Below are 20,731 nucleotides of genomic sequence, written 5' to 3'. Positions count from 1 at the left end.
AACAGTAAGAGGGTTTTTGGTTGGCTTCCCGGCCAGGGCCTTTCTGTGCGGAGTTTGCATGTTCTCCCTGTGCATGCGTAGGTTCTCTCCAGGAACTCCAGCTTTCTACCAACACCAAAAACATGCTCACAACTGGTGATTCTTAATTGGTTGTAGGTGTGACTGTGAGAGTGCCTGGTTGTCTGTCTCTATATGTCAGCCCTGAGTTTGGCTGGCAACCAGTCCAGGGTTGCCGAGTGACAGCTGGGATAGGCCCCAGTCTCCTGCGACCCCCAATGGGATGGGTCGTAGAGAAAAGGGATGGGTGAACTTTAAAGGGGGTGAAAACTTACACAGTACATTATTTTGTTACACATTTTTTATCTAATTGACATTATTTTGTAGAAATCTGTTTTCATTTTGACATTAAAAAGTTTTTTTGTCAAAAAAGTCAAATTATATTGACCATGATTGATTTATGAAATCAGTAAAAGGGGTAAAACATCCAAGGTGATTACTTTTTATAGGCACAGCATCAGCACTTGGGAAATACTTACAAAATCTTAAATTTTCACAGGGGGCTGATTATTTCATCCTCATCTGTACCCCTGTAAACAGAAAATATGTTGCTATATGTGCAATTTGTAGTGCTGTTTTTTGATTTTTGTGCAAAGCAGCCACCAGAGGGCACTAAACACCAGCAAAACAGACATTCACCTACCAGTGACTGAAACTGACTGATGTTGACAAAAGAAACACAGAGGCGAGAAATTTCACTCTAAAATTTATCGACAGATAAATATACAGCCCCAACATGACTTTAAACATCAAACATACAGCACACTATATTGGAAATGATACTCAGTGACAGTAGTATACTCAGAACAAAACCCCAAATAACGGTGTGATTAACAAAACATACAAACAAAATTTATAACCATCACAGTCAGAACTAAACCAAAAAATGTCAAGTGTCGGTTTCTCTGCATGAAGATTCAGCGTCGCTTTAACGCACGCAGAGGGAAGACGTGAATGTGTACAGTATATGCAGTCATGCCAGTGGAATTAAAATGGTAAAAATAAAGTGTATAAAAGATTCAGACAGCACAAAAATAGAGAGCAAAGGAACCAAAGTGAGCCATAAAGTGTCTTTGCACTTAAATATGAACAAGATTCTGATCTTTGGCATTGCACGTTTAAATCGGAGTCCAATTCAGTGAAAAACTGCCCATAATTCGTCAGTTACATATTTATTTTGGGTCATAAAAATCTTTAAAACCAACATCAGATCACTTTAAGAGCATATTTCCATGATTTCTTCTGATATAGCTCTACTGATGTACACCTAACTCAATATTTTCACTTCTTTGAGATATCTGAGAAGAAATCAATCTGTGTTTCTGCAAAAAAAACTCCAATCACAATCCAACCCAGCTTTAACAAGATTTAAGAACATGCAGAGTAAAAGCTGTGAACTTTAATAGTGGCAGATTTTCTTGGTGCTGACATTCCTCCATGTTGACTTAAAATAAGCTTTTCCCAGGAGCCCCAAAGAGCTCGTTTATGTGTAGTGATTGAGTGCAGCACATTCCCACCTATTTTTAGGGCATTACTCATTCCACGGGCCCCTGTAAATGACTGAAGGTGGACTCCCATCACTGACTTTCATCTGGCCGTGGAGAGAAAGGTATATCATGTTTCACACTAAAACCCTACGCCCAATAACATCGTCATTAAATTAAATCTGGGCAGCATAGGTGACGTCTGGAAAGGTTTTGGAAATAAGTCACGATCGGGTCTTGTGTCAAAATGTACGCTGAATCATTTCCTACTGTATTTTAGTAAAATACAAATCTGAACTTTGCAACTTTTAGGGACTTTTTTAACGCATCAGCAGCATGCACAAGGATTGGCTTCTTGCAAAAGCAGCTTCAGATAGTTTGCTTTGTTGCAGAGCGCACATTCAGAGCAGTGTAAATTCAAAACAAGGCACAGAGCAAAGACTAAAGCTGAAAGCTGGCAAATATTAGATCCACTAAAGAAACTCAAAATTCAGATAATGAAAAAGGTTTGTCGAGTATCAGGGGCACAGTAAAGCTCCTGTGAGGAACTTCTGGTTTGTATCGTTTCTGGAGCCCCCCGGTGGATAATAGAGTACATCTCATCTCTGTGCTGGTCTTGTCCCATACAGGTGTGGGTATGGTTCTAAAAAATCTTTCAACAATCAAATGTGTCACTCAGTACGTGTTGTTACAAGGAAATGTTTTTTTTTATGCTGTTAACTGGTCTGCCCTTGCAGCAGTTAGAGGACATCACAAATGTCACCATAGAGATGATCAATCTGGTCAGTTTTGGTCTCATTGACCTTTTAACCTCAAGTTTAAGCATCAGTGTTGATTTCACAAAATTTAAAAACCAGTTACAAAAATCAGAGATTTGGAGGAAATAGTCCAAATTGTTGAAATTTACATGAAAATTCTGCTTTTTTTTGGCTATGGTAAGCCAAAATCTTTTTTCTGAAAGGCAATATCAGAGGAGACGTGAGCCGGCTGTGCTGAAATTAAACATAAGTGAAGTTAAACCTGATGATAATTAGCACAAGTAACAGGAGATGCTCTCATAATATATCCTTTCAAAGTACAATAAAGCCTTACACTGTGATGCACTCAAGACTTTCTGAAGGGCAGGGCCAAAAATATTAAAAAAGGGTGCCATCTGTATGTCAGACCTGGGGAGCGACAGACCTGGAGAGATGGGGAAGCAGCCTGGCACAAGCCTGGACGATGGCCATCAAGAGGCCAGAACAGTACAGGACAAAGGTTGACCCGGCAAAGTGCAGAAGTGGCATATGCGCCCATATCTGACCTGACCTGTCCTGAAGGCACTTTACCATTTTTAGGGCACTTCTGCTGCATTTTTCAGGTATAGAGGGAAATTGGCTCCCCCTTGACCACTGAGTACACCACTGGGCTTACCACTATCCCAAATTATGGCTTTATTTTTGATAGATCACATCACTGATTTTCCCAAAAGGAATTCTGCTGTCTTTTAAAACAAAAACAATTTAATCCTCATAATAGTTTCACTTTATTTCAAACACTGCAAAAACGTAGTCAAATGTATGTCCTAAACTTAATTTTCTCCCCAAAATGTGATGGTTTGTGCGGACTATGCTGCTTAATCATGTTTTAAAAGTAGATTTGAGATTCCTGTAAGTATGTTTTTTATAACATAGACCCCAGGAGGACTAACTATGCTCTAGGGCAGGGGTTCTCAAACCCCTAAAAGAAAGGTGCCAAACACCAAGAACGCTTTTAGTACCTCAGAGTGGTTGAAGCACAGTTGATGCACATTCAAAAATAGTCGTGTGCAGACTGACATCTAAATGATTTTTTTAAACATTACTTTGGTTTCAGCATAAATTTCACCAAATGTTTTTATGTTATTCACTAAATGTATGTGTTTGTTTCTCATAAAAATGGGTAAAATATCCAATTGTTAGACTACATTTGTCCACTGGACATGATATCATGTTTTTTAAATCATTTTAAACATATTCTTTGTATTTTGAAAGGCCCCTTTCAGTATCTTGTGACCCTCACGGGGATCTTGACCCCTGCATTGAGAACCACTGCTCTACGGTACAGCTAATTGGGATGCTCACAAATGAACAAATAAAATAACAAATTACACTTATTGTAGGCCACATTCAACTGACAAGTCTAGAAAAAAAACATCTTATTTCAAAATTTAAAAAAATACACAAAAAATAAGGCCTACATCTCTTGTAAAAGGTAAAAATATCTGGTAGTGGGGGTGCAAGTTTTACTTGAGTATGTTGAATCCAGAAGTCTGTATTTCATGACTTGGCATATCTTATTTCATGATGCTCAATGAGAGAAATACCCTGTCTGCATTGGCAGATGTACTGATTTTCTGTTTAATATCTTGAAATAAGTTTTTTTATAAGGGCTTGTCAAGAAAATGTGGAATATGACAAGTGTAATAAGATATTTTTGACAAGATATTGGACAAATACATACTTAGATTTTTGTTTTTGCAGTGAATTCTTCCATTTTTTCATACTTCATCACCAAAAGGAATGCTTATCAATAGGGATGCACTGATATCAGTACCAGAAAGGTTACCTGATGCTGATACCTCAGTGCTCTCACTTATAAAACGGTGCAGATATTGTGCTCAATATGGTCAGTAGGCAAGGTGTGAGTACGTAATATTTCATCATAAATGAGGAAGAAACAAGTAGAGCACACTGCTAAATTGTCAAGAGGAGGGGTAAGGAACATCTGATGATAACATAATTTTCTGAGAGCATTTTCTTGAACTTGTTCTTAAAGAAAAAGTGGTATTGGTGCATCCCTGCTTCTGAAGAATCATAAACCTAAAAATCTGAAGCGTGGAAATCCCCTCTGAAAGATCATTTAGTTGGTATTCAGCATCTCTGAATCAGCTCAGACACAATCAGATGGCGCACTTTTTAATCGTGTGTATGTAGGTTTAAACTGAGATTTATCTCTGACTTATCATCTGTGTGAAAGCAGGACAGTCAGATGTGTTTTAAAGATATCCATTAGCCGGACATAGTAAAGAAAAGATACAATCTTTCACTCCCAGGAAGAGCTGAATATACAAACGACTCCATCATTTACTATTCAGGACATTTCTTTGGCATTAAAAGTAAAGCTATGGAGCCAAGGCATTCATTCTTATCAAACATCAGTGCTTTTAGGAAAACATACTGTAGTTACAGTATGTTTATAATGGCCTTCAAATCCTCAGCTCTTCTCCAAGCCCAGTTTTACACTATATGGCTTAAAGTGTATGTATAAAAATAAATTTGCTATATAACACAGCCCTGAGGGTTTTGTTGTCCACCAGTATTCATGCCGTCTCCACATCCCCGTACGGATGTGGGTCTCCATCAACAGCTCCGCTCCGCTGGCTGGGAGTTCCCTCCGCTGAGATTAGCTGAATTCCACAGCAAGTGTCCTCTGGCAAGCCATGCTGTCACCTCAGAAGCCTGTTTCCTGGACCCCCACCCACAAAAAAATACATCAAGTCTCCAAAAAATATGGAGAATATTCTCCTCTTCCACATATGGAAGACTGAAGGGCCTGGTGCCACTTTGGCGGCTGGGCTACGAGACCACGTGCTATTGGATCCTTCCCGACCCAATCCCTAATCTCATTGGCTCCTCTGGGACCCCACAGTGCGGGTCTCAGTGGTTCTTTTCCATCCAGTCCCAGCTTTCCTCGCTGTCTTTCCTGTTCTTCTCAGCCTCGATGATCTCTCTGTAGCGCCGACGGAAGAATCCCATCTGTCAAGGAGCAAAAACTCAAGTGGTGAGATGAATGGTCACATCTGACTACAGGAGAGAAAATCTTGCGGTTTTTGCACGTTTCAACTTCCTTAACACAAACCAAGTACACTTACAACAGTTCAGAATGTTTTCCAAAGCATATAACAAGATTTTAGGATAACTTCCCACTTTTGAGTTGTTTGAAATGAGACTAACAGGAGACAGGTTGGTGTATTATGGTACAATCCAAGAGCTTTTTACAGATAGATCATATCAGTACTGGAAAATACAGGAATACTTCCAGATTATACAAACGTATTCACTTTCTTATAGAGATTTAGATGAGAAAATTGATACGTTCTCACATCTGTAGGATAATACGAAGCCAAAGCTCTTAGCCACTGAGACGGTTTCTTTTAAAATTAAAAACTCAAAAGAATAATGATGACATAGAGTTATGATTGGAAGTTCTTTAAAATAAGTTTGGAAAAAGACATTTAGTATTCAGCCACACCTGTTAATTATTGAATTCAGGTGTTTCAATCAGACCTGTTGCCTCAGGTGTATCAAATCAAGCACCTAGCCATGCAGTCTCCATTTGGAAACATTTGTGATACAAAATAGGTTATTCTGAAGAGCTCAGTGACTTCGAGTGTGGTATTGTGATGGATGCCCCCTTTGCAATAGGACTGTTTGTGATTTATCATCCCTGCTTGATATTTCACTGTCAACTGTAAGTGATAATATTGGAAAGTGGAAGTGTTCTAACAACCATCAAGCAGCAGGGCACGTAAAATCAATGACGGCTAAGGTGCATAATGTATACAAGTCGCCAATGCTCTGCTGGTTCCACATCTGAAGAGTTCTGAACTTCCACTGGCATTAATGTAGGCACAAAAACTGTGTGGAGGGAGCTTCTTGGAATGGTTTTCCATGGCTGAGCAGCTGCATGCAAGCCTCACATCACCACTTCTCCATGCCAGGAGAATGTTACCTGCCTGACTGCACTGTGCAAACTGTGAAGTGTGAGGAGGGATAATTGTATGGAACTGTCCTTCAGGATCTGGGCTAGACCCCTTATCGCCAGTGAAGGACAATCTTTATGATATGTGATTAACTGACCAGGGTGATCTTAGTCGAACAAAAGCTTTTCGATCAATTAATCAACCGATCGAATTAAAGCTGTCAGCCCTAGTGGCAACAGTTTGATGAAGGCCCTTTTCTACTCTAACATGACTGTGGCCCAGTACACAAAGAAAGGACTATAAAGACATGGTTTGTTGAGTTCAGTGTGGAAGAACTTGACTGGCCGGCACAGAACCCTGGTCTCAACCACATTGAGCACCTTTGGTATGAACTGGAATGGTGTTTGTGAGTCATGCCTTCATCCATCATTAGTGCGTGGCCTCATAAATTCTCTCCAGAATGAATGGACACAAATTCCCACGAAATACTCAACTACACACAATCTTGTGGAAAGTCTTCCATGAAGAGTGGAAGCTGCTATAGCCGCAAAAGTGCATGTATTTGAGTACAATATCACTGAAGTCCCTTTTGGTGTATTTACATTTATAAAATCCAGCTAGACTTGTGAAAACAGACATAAAGTAATCCAAAAGACAGACCGAAAGTCAATGACAAGAAAAATGACAATACAGGAAAACAAATATAAACTAGAATCCAGATAGACTTTTCCTTCCAGTCTCTGTAGCCTTAAATATCAGTCAAATGACCCTTGATAATACAGCAATATTCCAGCTCTCAATAGTATGAGAAAGATAGATAAGGGAAACAGAGGACCAGCTTGTCTTTTGGGAGGTTAAGCATCCATATTTTTACAAAAAAGAAAGGAATGATTACCATTTATTGAAATAATCTTGTGTTAGTTTTCTGTTGGTTTAGAGAAAGTAAAAGTTCAGTTGCTACTTTAGCAACACATTAAACTACCAGAAGTTATTGGTTTTCAGCTGAGAATATCTCGGCTTATACGTAGTGACCAGCTAAAAACCCTTATTTTATGTGAGACAACATGACTGATTGAACTTTTCTGCTCTTCTCTTGGATATGATTTAAACAGATTGTTCTCACAATACTAAAATCCCAGGAGTGTCACTGAATGAACCACATAAAGGAAGATTTATTCATCTCAGTCTCTTTCTAACAGCTTCATCGTTACAACAATAACAAAGTTTAACTTGCGCTAACTTTAATATCCATCTCATTGTGAATATATGGATTATATAGCTTTAAATGATAGCAGAAAGTTAATATTCCTCTCAAAGTAAGGTAAATGGGGGTCTGAGAGGCAGGAAATCAATTTACATCATGGTGTGGTATGCTTTGAAAAATGTCCAACAGTAATGTAAAACACACGCAATTTAAGTTAATGGGCTCAACCACAGAAAACCACCGGCAAAGATGGAGGCAGATCAAACATTTCTCCTGTATGTGTTGTTTCTTTAGGAATGTAATATGTTATTCCAGTTTACAATAAAGCGGCCTAAAACGTGGATTTATAAAGTGTAATATGAAGGAGATATGAATAAATGGTCAGTGCAGGAGGTTCTTGGTGTGAATCTAAACAAATCAGCCTCACTACGACTTCATTCATTTATCTGATTTGAAACTAAGGTTTATTGATACAGACCTGTTCTCTCCTCAGGCATTTCCTGAAAGGAGCAATACAGGACATGTGCTGCTCTTGTAAGAGGGGTTTATTTTGGCAAGATCCAAAGACCCGGGGGTCGTTTGGGGGGGACGAGGGAGGTATTCCAGGACTGACATTCCTAGGTTTCATTGTGGTATTCCCGATGGAAAATGAGGGAATGAAAGAGGAAAAAGAAGTTTTGTGCTAACAGGGCCTCAGTCTGGACATCGGGGTAATTACCGTTTCCCCTTTAGATCCTTCTTTTATGTAGGTGGGATGCTGTGAATTATTGTCCAGCCTGGGATTTGTCCTTTTTAGGCTGTTGGGGCCAAAAGAAAGCTTTCAACCACCATATCTTCCTTTATACATCCAGCTGTTTCTGCACAACTACACAGTGGTGAAGTGCAGTGGTGTAGAGTATACAGCCAGGCCAGCCCACAGAGTCAATTGGGCCCCTGATAACCCCAAGAACGGGGCCTCTTCAGTTGTGATTTATTGATAGTATAAATGCATTTAAAAACATTTTGCCGCTTTCAATGCCTTTTTCCAACTTTTAAAATCTCATTTCACCCCCTTTCAGCCCACTTCTGCCACTTTTAAACCCTTTCCACCACTTTTCTGCCCATTTTTTTGCCACTTTAATCTATTTTTGACACTTTCCATCTTTTGTTGTCTCTGTTGATCACTTTTTGGCACTATTACACCTATTTCACCATTTTCTACACCAATTTTTGACAATTTTAACCCCATTTCACTATGTGTTGCATACATTTTTGCCACTTTTTACCCATTTCTGCCACTTTATCTGCCCCTTTTTACCCATTTTTGCCCTTTTCCGCCTTTTGTTGTCTCTGTTGACCCATTTTTGGCACTATTATACCCATTTCACCACTTTTTACTCCAATTTCTGCCAATTTTAACCCCATTTCACTATGTGTTGCATCCATTTTTCCACTTTAAACCCTTTCCATCACTTTTTTCAGCCAATTTTTGCCATTTTTAACCCATTGCTGCCATTATTCACTTTTTGTTGCCTCTTTTGAACCACTTTTGGGACTTTTATATACCCATTCCACCACTTTTTACTCAAATTTTTTGCCAATTTCATCTTGTGGTTTATCGATTTTTGCCATCCTAATCCCTTTTCACCCATTTTCAGCCAGTTTTTGTCACTTTTAACACATTTTAATTCTGTTTTAAGAAAGGGGTACTTTTTTAGAGAGAGAGAAAGTAAAAGCTCTCCCCTTTATCTTCCCTTATGGGCAGCCTTGGCTACAGTCCTCCAAAATCCCTCTCCTAGGACAGCAGGGCCAACAAAACCTAATCTGAGCACACTGGTGCATTGCTTTCTAGTGCATTACCCTAAACACTGCTGAGGAACAGGAAATTATTAACTCAAACTGCATCATCATGTGTTTTTTTCAGCCTGTAGTGTTTGAACCAGTGGTGATGGTAAAATCTGCTCTTCTTTTGGTATAAATTTCATAATGATTCTTGAATCAATCAAAGTCCAGCTTTAACACATTACTACTGTATCCTGGGTAATTGAAAATAGCCACGATATTGTTTTAATTACTGTCATGAAAAAAGGTTTGACTTTTGCTGCATGCAAACAGTCCTGTTGCCCCTGGCGATAAAGTACAATTGTCTTAAGTAATAATGGAAAAACATGCCTTTAATGCCAAGTTTTGTTCCTGGCCATTTAATACTAAAAACTTGTATCTGTGTCTTTGTGTTTACCTTCCAGAGCAGCACAGCTAACAACAGGAAGATGAGGATTCCCACCAGCAGACTGATGGCAATGATCCAGCCGACGACGTAACCCCTCGGCTCTTGACTGTGGAGCGCCTCGAACACCAGCTGAAACACAACAACGCCTCACTCAGTCAGTGAGTCATGCTCAAACATAAGACACATACACCAGGGACACACAGGAGTGATCATTAAGTCATGCTCTGCTCAATAATGATGCAATGCAGTGCAAGAATAACATCCTCAACATGTTTGACTCCAGTCTGCTGTAGATGTTCTCAGATTTGAAGACTTAAAACAACAAACACTGCAGGAAACCAACTATATTTAGGAGTTAATTTTGGAGGAACACATTGAGTCACAGACAGAGGACAGAAAAACAGACAATATCCTTGCAGATCTAAAAATATTTTGCAAACACTATCATGCTTAAGCAGCAACATATGAAACTCTGATCCTCAGGGAAAGTTGATCCCTGTCCCGTCACGGTGGTCGCAGTGACCCTTAACCCGCATGCAGCAGCTAGTACCCACAACTCTCAGCAGAACAAACAGACAACAATATTTGAGTTGGAGATTTTAGGCTCTTTAAAAAGTAATAACACAAGCTCCATGGTCTGTGAATACATTCATAGTCTCCAAAGGATGAATCGTGTTGACTTCTTCTATTTAATCTTATTCTTAATTGAAGAGTCAACATGTTTACAGCTACAAACATGAACTTTTTTGGATTGGGAGGCTTCTTTTGGCACAACTTCACCAACTGCAAAGGTGCATAAGGAAACAGAAAGCTCCAGCGGTCCTTGAAGTTTGGAGAACAACTTTATATTACCAACATGTTTCAGCTTGTGGCCTTCATGAAAAATGATAAAAATGCCCTCAAGTGGAATATCAGTTACCAAAAAACACCTACTGTATTAAATGAGATACAAAAAATATATTTGTTAAATTTTATGGATATTTGGATTTTTTTGTATTTCAGTAGAAAGTGAAATAAACATTTCATTTCCAACAAATTAGAATTTTCTGGCTATAATTTGTGTTTTCAGGCTTTAAGGGGTTAATCACCCTCAGAGAGATTATTGAAAAGTCCTGCCCTTCCCAAACATTTTGTATGGGAGCTTTCCTAGATCCATGCAATGGATTTATGAAACAGTCTATCTGGCTTGCCTGGTTATTACTGCGCTTATTGATGTCATTTCTTTGTTTCCGAGGGATCAAAATCAAGAAATGGTGGGACTTCAATTCCACCAATCTGATTTGTCTTTTCAGGAGTAAAGTTTCCATGCAGCAGCTGCTAGTGCAAGGACAGGATTCCTATCTAGGATTGACATTGTTTTCATGTTTACTTGGTGATATTTCCATGACAAAAAAGAAAAAATAAGCACACAGAGTTACTTTAAAATGAGATACAGGTGGGGAGCAGGTGGCCTAGTGGTTAAAGGCGCTCCCCATGTACGCGGGCGGCCCGCTGAGGCCCTTTACTGCATGTCTCTCCCCAACCCTTGACCCTATTTCCGGCTCTATCCACTGTCCTCCTCTATCAAATAAAGGCACAAAAATGCCCAAGAATAAATCTTTAAAATAAATCTAAAAAATGAGATACAGGTATACAGAAGTCAACTTTTGTAACAACAATAAACGCCTGTAAGAAGTATTTTTAAACTGAGGTTGTGAGTACTCACAGTTTGAGATTTGTTCAAAATTAAAGGGTGTTAAAAGACGTTACAAAATGTTTTTTTAAATGTGTCTATGTACTGGTGTTAACATGCTAAACACTGATGGTAAACATGGTAAATGTGGTGCACTGAGGTTAAAGAATAGATTTTAAAGTGCTGCTGTTTGTTCATAAAACAATCAACCAAATGAAATTAAAATCAGCCTGAGTATGACACAACCTACCATATCTTATCTTCTCCTTTTAAGATGAAAATTTCCAGAGCTTTATTTGTTGTCAATAACATTATTTGTCAGTAGAATTTCAGTAGATACTGTTTCTTCAAACTAACACTGAAAACCTCCTAAATCATAGCATCACAGAAATAGCTAGAAAGCCCGCTCTTTACATTTCTTTCTTGTCCACATCTTTCAAGGTCATCTTCAGCTTCTAAGGTCAGTGCAACCCAAAATACTACATCATTTCCTCCCTTATGAATGTGGGGCCTCGTCCCATTAACCAGATCCTGTTTAACCCAGAAAGAGGCTAAACTCTCAGAGTTATCTCGCTCAGCATGGGAGGTTTGGCATCCTTTTAAAAAAACAACCTTGTTCCACAATAAATAAAAGCTGTTTGGGATGTTTCCCATGACATGAGTGAACACTGACCTGCTGGATAATCCATCACTGATGGCAAACATGATTCCTTCAACACAACACACTGTAACACTTAAACAGGAGAACACATCTGGGGGCACAGGCTGTATTTATAGATGTTAAATAAACCCAATTATTTCAAACCACTGCTACCAGCTGTGCTTTGATTTTATGGGATTTTCTAATGATTATATTTATTTGTTCTACTTTGTCTTTTTAAGCTATTTGATACTTCTGTACATGAGCCGTCTCCAACACAATTACTTTGACTGATTTGGACTAAATTAGCAGCAGTTTGACTGAGGTAAAAAATGCATTAGTCTGCACAACAAACACAAGAAATTCATGAGCAGGAGTTAGTAATTACAACAATGTTTGGGTTTTCTGTTGTTTTACAATGTAATGTTACATTGGTAGAAATAATATGCATGATTTTATCAGCCTGTGTGAATGACATTTTGTTCCTGCAAGCCCTTCTCTAGGGCTGCAAGGTTCTGTGCAGAGTTTGCATGTTCTCCCCTTTAATGCATCAGTTTTCTGGGTGCCCCAGCCTCCTCCAAAGACATGCTCATTTGGTTAACTGGTGACTCTAAATTGGTGACCCCCGAATGGGATGAGCGCTGAAGAAAATAATGGCTGGGATGTCCTTCTCTACCATGAACTGGTCAGTACTTGATGCTTTTGTCAGTTGAACTGGTCATGTTTAGACATAAAGCCAATCAGAGGCAGAGTAGGATAGGTCTTCCCTTTGCAGAATGAAGGGAAGGAGGGAGGATGTCCACTTCAGAGAGCAGAAGCGTTTACACAAGGTGTCTTCAGAGTCTTAAAAGTATTAAAAGTTAATAAATCAATTTAGTAAAAATTTAGGCTTTTAAAAGGTATTAAAGAGTCTTAAATTTGTAGCTTATAAAAAACTATTTTTAAAAAGTTGTTGTAATCATTTGTTGAGCTTTAGATTTATGCTTAGTTTTAATCACATGTGATTTTCTTTATGAACTCTGACAGATCTGACACTGCTCAGCAGCCTTATAGATTATCAGCTATGAAAGTAAAGTGATCATAAACATATCAATTCTTTAAATTGGAATTAAAGAATATTATCAGTATCCTTAAATGGCAATAATGAATTGTTTTTTTAAAACCAATGCTGTTCTACTTTGTAATTTCAACTGAAGTGCATGTATTGTAAAAATGTACACTAGGGTCATTAAAGGGATATTTTAGTTTCTTGGCAATAGTAGTGGCTCTACCTTTTAGTGATTCCAGTCTAACAGCATAACAGCATGGGTACAGTTTCTCTGCTTTCTTTAGAGAATTTTAAGCAAAAAGGGCCAGGAACAACGTTGGCTCAAACATACGCTTTATTGATTTTTTTTTTTAGTTTTCACCCAGAAAACCCTCTGTGTTTGGCACTGTTTTCCAATGCAACATTCGCCTATGTGTTTTCCTGCCACAGCGTATCCTCCTCCCTGATCAGCTGCGCTGCTTGGGCAGGCAGACTTTGACAGATATTTTCTATAGAGTGTATGATTGAGCCAACATTGTTTCTTGGCACACATTTACTGAACACTCTCAAAAATTGCGGAGAATCTGTACCCGTCTATTTTGCTGTACTGACTAGCTTCCCTGTCAATACGACCTTCTTAAACGGGGAACAACCACTGAAATCTCAGGAGGCTAGTGCCACTACTATTGCCAACTAACTCATATGACCCAACTTCTAATGAGCTGTCTGACCCCGCCCCTCTCAGGAAATGGATGTGGCTCAATGGATGTGGCTCTCCTGATCAGGAGAGGAGGGCGGAACTTTCTTCCAAGGGTGGAGGGCCAACCAAACCTGGGGGCAGTGCTAACTCCCCACATGAGGTCATGAGGGGAAAATCTGAGAACGGCTTGTTCAGCACACACTTTCTGAAAGGTGGAGAAAGAGAAGAGGGGAGGGAATGGACTTTTTACATTACATGTGACCTTTAAGTTAAAAAAATCAGACCTTTGATTGTCAGCTTCCTCATGGTATCAAACTGAGGTCTTCATCTTTATATCTCATTATGCTTTAAGAAAGCCTAAATTGCATACTACAGTAAGAAATGCTACCGACAATTTATTTACTATGTTGTCACATTTTTATCCTTTAATCAGCAAAAACCAAACATTAACCATAACGCTTTTATAACAGGTTAGTAATTAAAGATGGGATTGGGTGTCAAAAGGTATTAAAAAAAATGATATTTTATGTCAGATTTCCTATACTCTGTTACAGGAACATGGATATGAGCAGGAGGGATTTAACACCAGGATAGTGATGGTGAAAATGAAAATGCAGTGTGTGTTCCTGTGTTTTCTGTGGTGCACAAGATATCAGCATGCCTCCAGAGAACAGCACAGATATAACAGATACAGATATAACTGCAGGACCCCAAAGACAAACTGTGGTGTCACTCGGCCTGGTGCATTATGGCCTAAATTTATATCACAGCAGGTTCTTTCCTTTTACAGTACAAGTACACAAAAAGTTAAAAGAGTAAACATAATGGGTCCATTTCCTGCCCTGATGATTTCCTGTTAATTACACCTCACCAGTTTGGTCTGTGGCTCCAAGGAGCGTGAAGCAACCTCTGTTTTTAAAAAAAGGCGGAAACCCGTTCATGACAACAGATACTGCAAATTTCAGGTTAGAGGTTAAACTTACATATTGTTAGTTAAAAGCATAGGAGATATTACAAAAAGACAAATTTCTCCCAGGGGTATATGAGTGATTCCTTTTGCCTTTTCTGTTTGTTTACAAAATAAATTCACACTAGAATAATTCAAATATTGATTGGGGCTTTACATGGGAAAGAATGAAGTGGTTAGGGCTATGAAATAGATGGATTTATTTACTAATGATCCCAAACAAAGACAAATAATGTGTTTCCTCCCAAAGGTCAGATAATCAGATAATGTGTTTCCACAAACAATGGTGGGACAAACTGATGGAGAAACTTCACTGCTTCTCTGTTTAATGCTGCATGGACTCTGAACACAAACGTGCCATGAGACGCCAACTGTGAGCTGAAACAAAAGCAAGTGGACAAGTGCAGATTAATCTCTCTGTTGAATACTTTCCCACATTAACACCCCCCCTCGAACCCAGCTCTGGTATTTGACTGTTGTTATGCATGCCGAGGCGATGGCGTGGACAGAAAAGATGAAAGCTCTGCTGCTCGGCGCTCTCTGACTTTCCCAGTTTAACTTGAGCAATCAGTGAAATCAGTGGAATGTGGTGTTCATTCAACTCAGCTCTGTGGTGCTCAGATTTACAGATGTACAACAAAACCCTACAGATTTATGTCCTTCTTTGAACGACAGACTAATGACTAATCAATCAAGGAAGCAAATCATTTATTAATCCCACAAGGGCACAACTGGCACAGAAGAGCTTCAATATGAAACCATATCAAAGGACCATGCAAACAATAACTCAATTATATGAAGTGTTTAAAGGTCCTGTGAGAAAGTTTTGGTTTGCATCAGTTTTGACGCCTCCTGCAGATAAAGAGATGTCCTAGTAATGATTTTTCGTCGTACATGGGTAGATGTTTCATTTAGGTTTTTAAATTGAATTCTAAGATTAATTTTGGAGCTTTTGCCCTTAGTGGTTGGACAGTGGATAGAGCAGGAACTCAGACAAAGAGAGTGGAGAATGACATGTAGGAAGGGAGCCACAGGCTGGATCCAAACCTGGGTTGCCCACTTTGAGGACTACAGATGTTCGTCTAAGAGGCACAACCATCAGATATGCTGCTTATCAGGAATCTTTGAAGGGGAAGACAGAAGGCTGTAAAATAAAAATAGCAACCATTCAAATACAAATACACATAAAAGAGGAAAACAACATCCTGAAAGTTGCTATGTTAACCAGGGAATGAATGAATATGAATGAATGTGGGGATATTGCAGTCATGATATTGCACATGAGTTCAACTACTGCACAGCAGCCTGTGTAAACAAATAAATAAATACAATGACAGCAGTAAACAGTAATCAGTAGCAGCCTATATTCCATCCCTCCATTTTCTGCATCGCTTATCCTGTTGGGGGTCCTGGGGGCCTTGGGCCTATCCCAGCTTGGCCAGGAAGTGCACCATGTATTGTGTGCTTAGAGGTGTTTTCAAGTAGGTGGGTAGGTGAGTAGGTAGGTGGGTGGATGGGTAGGTAGGTAGGTAGATGGGTATGTAGGTAGATAGGTAGGCACGTCAATGATAGGTAGGTAGGTGGGTGGGTGGGTAGGTTTGTAGGTTTGTAGGAAGGTAGGTGGGTATGTAAGTAGGTGGACAGGTGGATGTGTACACAGCAAAATCGCCAGTGTTAGATTAACACTGAGAGTGTTGAATGTAATACTAGAAAAGTGTTTATCTGTGTCCACACTTTTGAGTGTTAATTTAAAACTCTTCAAAGTGTTACTTTTTTACACTGAGCCAGTGTTACTCCAACACTGTATGGTGTTGAAATTTACAGTGGTGAACACAGAGTACTGTTGATAGTACTCTACACTAGTGTCAGTGTTAAAAAATTAACTCTAGGTTAGGTAGGTAGATAGGTAGGTAGGTGGGTGGGTGGGTTGGTAGGTAGGTGGGTTATTGGATGAGTAGGTAGGTAGGTAGGTAGGTAGGTAGGTAGGTAGGTAGGTAGATTGTTTGGTAGGTTGGTAGGTAGGTAGGTGGGTGGGTGGGTATGTAGGTAGGTAGGTACTTTATGAAATCCAAGGAAAAGTTTTGATAAAAAAGTCCATCTCATGAACTAAGGATTGAACAAATGATGTGACAAAACAAAGAGATGCAGACATGTTCTGCACATTACAGATGTCATTATAAATGTCATTGTCATATCTTATGGAAGACATCCACGACCCACTGAAAATGGGTTTGTGACCCACTTTTGGTGGGACTTTATCCCCATTCACTAGATCAAAGTAGTCCTAAACTGTGCTGTTCCTACCAGATGCCACATTGCTACAGCAGTTAGCAGTTGTTCATATCAGACTAAAGAGCATTGTGGCAGCAAGGCCGTAGTCATTAAATATGACTGCAGTGGCTACTAGAAGCAGGCGGCTGTGTTTAGACGGAGCGTTTGACAGGGACTGCTGGTCTGAAATGATAAAAACGTCAATAACAACTTTAACCAACCTGCATTCTGGTGCCGCCGACAAAAGGATCTGAACTTAGCTGGCTAACCATGCACATCCCTACTGCACAACATTCTTCTCTCAACCACAGACAACAAAGTATTAACCACAGGTGATCAGATCTGTCACCACAAGCATGAAATCCAATTTACCAATCATCTGTTGTTAATGAAAATCTGCAGATATCGAATGCTTCCAGATGAATCAGCCTCTAGTTTGATTATTTGCTCGTTGCAAGAATAATTGGCATCTAATAATTCACTCCTGTGATCTTTGACCAGATTTGAATAACAATACTATTCAGACCGTCTGGTCTGAGGCTGTGAAACCAGCTGCTGAAACTCGAGACTCTCAATAAAGACTGACAAAAATAGGATAATAGATTCATCTTTCAGAGGAGGAAATTTCTCTGTTTTCGCAGATAGGATAGCATCACTGTTAACATCAAGATTAATGTGATTATGGAAAGCAGTGCCTAAGTATTTGTAAGATTTTACAACATCCGTACTTTTTGCAAAGCATGATACACTCTTTGGTTGCATCTCTGTTACAACAAAAGTCTCTTCTCTGGTTTTAGTCACATTTTTTCATGTCAGAGGGGATTAAAAGTGAGCTATTCTTGCTGTGAGCAATTCAACCAGGAACCACAAATAAAACTCTGCAGAGTGTACTTGAGCCAGCAGGGATCCTGAGGGAGAAAGGTAACTGTGTTTACTATAACTGAGGGGAGTTATAGTCCCAGGAATGAGCCCCCTCACTAAGTGCTGAAAGAACGGCATGGTATGGACATATTCATGGTCGCTCTGAATTTTCCGAGCTCGTCTGGAGCTCGGGGTCAGCAGGGCTGCAGCCCAGTCAGCAGCCTAATCACTGCAGAGATCCCACAGCCAGCGTGCTGAGCGCTCCATATAATCATCACTTCTGATCTGCTGGGCCATTCAGTCACTCAGCGAGCAGCAGAGGGGGGAGGGTCTGTCCTTGAGCACAGCTGAGGACCCCCGAAAAAGCCAGCAGAAGTGCCACCAGCATACAGTGTAGCCTCAATCCCCAGCTGTTCCCTGGACTCACAGCTAGAGGATGCCTAACCACAGCATGCTGGACTCTGCATCCAAAGATTAAATATATATGCTTATTAATAAATATGTTTCCAGGAGAGACAAGGAGCCCTCTGCCCTTCCATCAGAATATTTAGACTCAAAGTTAAGTGAGCTCCAGTGCCTCCAAGAAGACAGAGAAGCCCTAAAAGAACTCAGCATCGTTTTGCAAAAGCAGCTTACACACTACAGGATATTCAAATGAAAAATAATAACTCATTCCAAACTTAATGCCAGCACCACATCACAAAAAAGTAGGGACAGGGCCATGTTATGCATTGTGTGGCATCCCCTCTTCTTTTAGCAACAGGCGATAAACATCTGGGAAGTAAGGAGACGACTTTCTGGTGTTTTAGGAGAGGAATGTTGTCCCATTCTTGTTTGATATAGGGATTCTAGCTGCTCAACAGTCCTTGGTCTTCTCTGGCAGATCGTTTTAGGACTTTTTGTTTTCTATAGTTGAAAGTCTAAACTGCTGGCAGGCCAATTCAGCACCCAGAGTCCTCTACTGTGTAGCCATGCTGTTGTGATGGATGTGGTATGTGGTTTAGCATTGTCTTGCTGAAATATGTAGGGCCTTCCCTGAAAGAGAAGTCTGTATGGGAGCATATATTGCTCTAAAATCTCTATACACTTTTATCATTGATAGTGCCTTTCCAGATGTGTGAGCTGCCCACACCATAGGCCCGAATGCAACCCTATACCATCAGAGATGCAGGATTTGAACTGAGCACCGATAATAAGCCAGATTGTCCCTTTCCTCTTTAGACCACAGGACCATGGTCTGTGGTTTCCAGAAAGAATTTTGAATTTCAATTCATCTGACCACAGAACAGTTTTCAATTTTAAATGAGCTTTGGCCCAGAGGAGATATGTTCATGTATTGCTTTTTCTTTGCATGACACAGCTTTAACCTGCACAGGCAATGATTTGAGGAAGTGTTCGTGAGCCCATGCAATGATTTCCAGTCCAGAATCATGCCTGATTTTAATGCGGTGTCACCTGCGGGCCCAAAGATCACAACCTTTGGCCTTGCCCCATGGGCACAGAGATTTCTCCAGATTTGCTGAATATTTTGATGATATTATGCACCGTAAATGACAGAATCCAAAGTCTTTGAAATTTTACATTGAGGAACATTTTTCTGAAATTGTTCCACAATTTTTAGATGCAGTTTTTGGCAGATTATGTACCTCTGCCCATCTTTACTTCAGAAAGACTTTGCCTTTCTGTCTTTTGTTGCCCCATCCCTTCTTTTTTGAGCTGTGTTGCTGCCATCAAAATCCAAAATAAACTAATATTTTTAATGACATGATAAAATTTCTCACTTTGAACATCTGAGTTGTTGTTTATGTTCTGTTGTGAATAAAATATGTGTTTATAAATATGAAAACCACTGCATTCTGTTTTAGTTAAATTTTACACAGCGCCCCATTTTTAAAAAAAATTGGAACATTGCAACTTAACCTGTGATTTTTGAAGCACCAAAGTGTGTCAACTAAGTAAAAATGTTCTCATTGAAGCTTTGAAGTTTGCTGTTTAGCTTGTACATAGCTTAAGAATTTTTGCAAGATTATTCAAATACTGGGGCTCAAGACTGAATGAAAATAAATGTTTAATAGTCTGTTCACCCAAATAAAAAAAACCAAATCTGTATAGCAGAGTCTGCAGAAGCTTTACTCCAATTCAGAACTGGTCATGCACATAGAGTGCTGTGCAGAGTTTTTGAGCATGTTTGGGCCAGAAATTGAGGCTAAAGCAAGGCATACAACGGCAAATAAGCTGCCTGAGGGCACCACTGGGCGGTAAGGAGGACTGACACAACCCAGGTCATGCTCTGGATGTTCTTGCACATACCAGGGGCATGGGCTATTTTAAACTGCAAGTTGAAAATGCACGAGAGCCATGACCTGATTGTACTTTTCAGTTTTTTGTGTGTGCAAACATTTAACCTATACTGAAAACTGTCAGATAAGGTAGTTAGGAAATTAAAAGTTCCTGCTGTACTCACAGATAGGTCCTCTGGCAGGCCGTTTGGTACCTCCACTGCTCTGTTGCTTACTTGCACACTTCCTCTTGTCACAAACTGGATCACAGAGGAGCTATCCTGTGTGGTCAGAGAAGGAGAACTAGTGTTGTTAATATCATAATGACCTGCAAGGAAATCTCTTAAGCCTGTGCAGCTTGTTTCTTACCCTTTTAAGAATTTCAGTGTTGAGAAGAAGTTTTATATCTATGCTTAAAGCTTCTTCCTTTAACTGTGGACCCAGACTGCAGGAGATCATCATACACGCTCTTCCAGGCCGGTCACAGTCCTTTCAAAAATAAAACAAAGATCGAGGAACACACAGAAAGGAAGGGGAAAAGAGCAGGAGAAAGTGTGTGGGAGTGAGGAGAGAGAGATGTTTGATCAACAGATGTTACACTGAAAAAAAGAAAAACAGTCACCCTCACAGGGAGTCA

The 20,731-nt window shown here is 39.7% G+C and overlaps 1 protein-coding gene across 1 annotated transcript in view; it reads right to left on the bottom strand.

The window, feature by feature from the left end:
• Positions 1 to 758: 758 nt before the first annotated feature.
• Positions 759 to 20,731, bottom strand: part of itga9 (integrin, alpha 9) — a 110,885-nt gene continuing 90,912 nt past the window's right edge. Inside the window, exons 25-28 of the mRNA XM_041789043.1 lie at positions 20,464 to 20,583; positions 20,280 to 20,375; positions 9,687 to 9,806; positions 759 to 5,317 (exon numbers count right to left, since the gene is read on the bottom strand). Coding sequence (XP_041644977.1) covers positions 5,219 to 5,317; positions 9,687 to 9,806; positions 20,280 to 20,375; positions 20,464 to 20,583 — 435 coding nt within the window. The 3' untranslated portion in view covers positions 759 to 5,218. The remainder of the gene's footprint in view (positions 5,318 to 9,686; positions 9,807 to 20,279; positions 20,376 to 20,463; positions 20,584 to 20,731) is intronic.

This window comes from Cheilinus undulatus, linkage group 6 (assembly GCF_018320785.1).
Source record: "Cheilinus undulatus linkage group 6, ASM1832078v1, whole genome shotgun sequence".
Taxonomy (NCBI): domain Eukaryota; kingdom Metazoa; phylum Chordata; class Actinopteri; order Labriformes; family Labridae; genus Cheilinus; species Cheilinus undulatus.
Note: the sequence above shows the minus strand (reverse complement) of the source record. Positions and strands in the feature narration are given on the sequence as shown.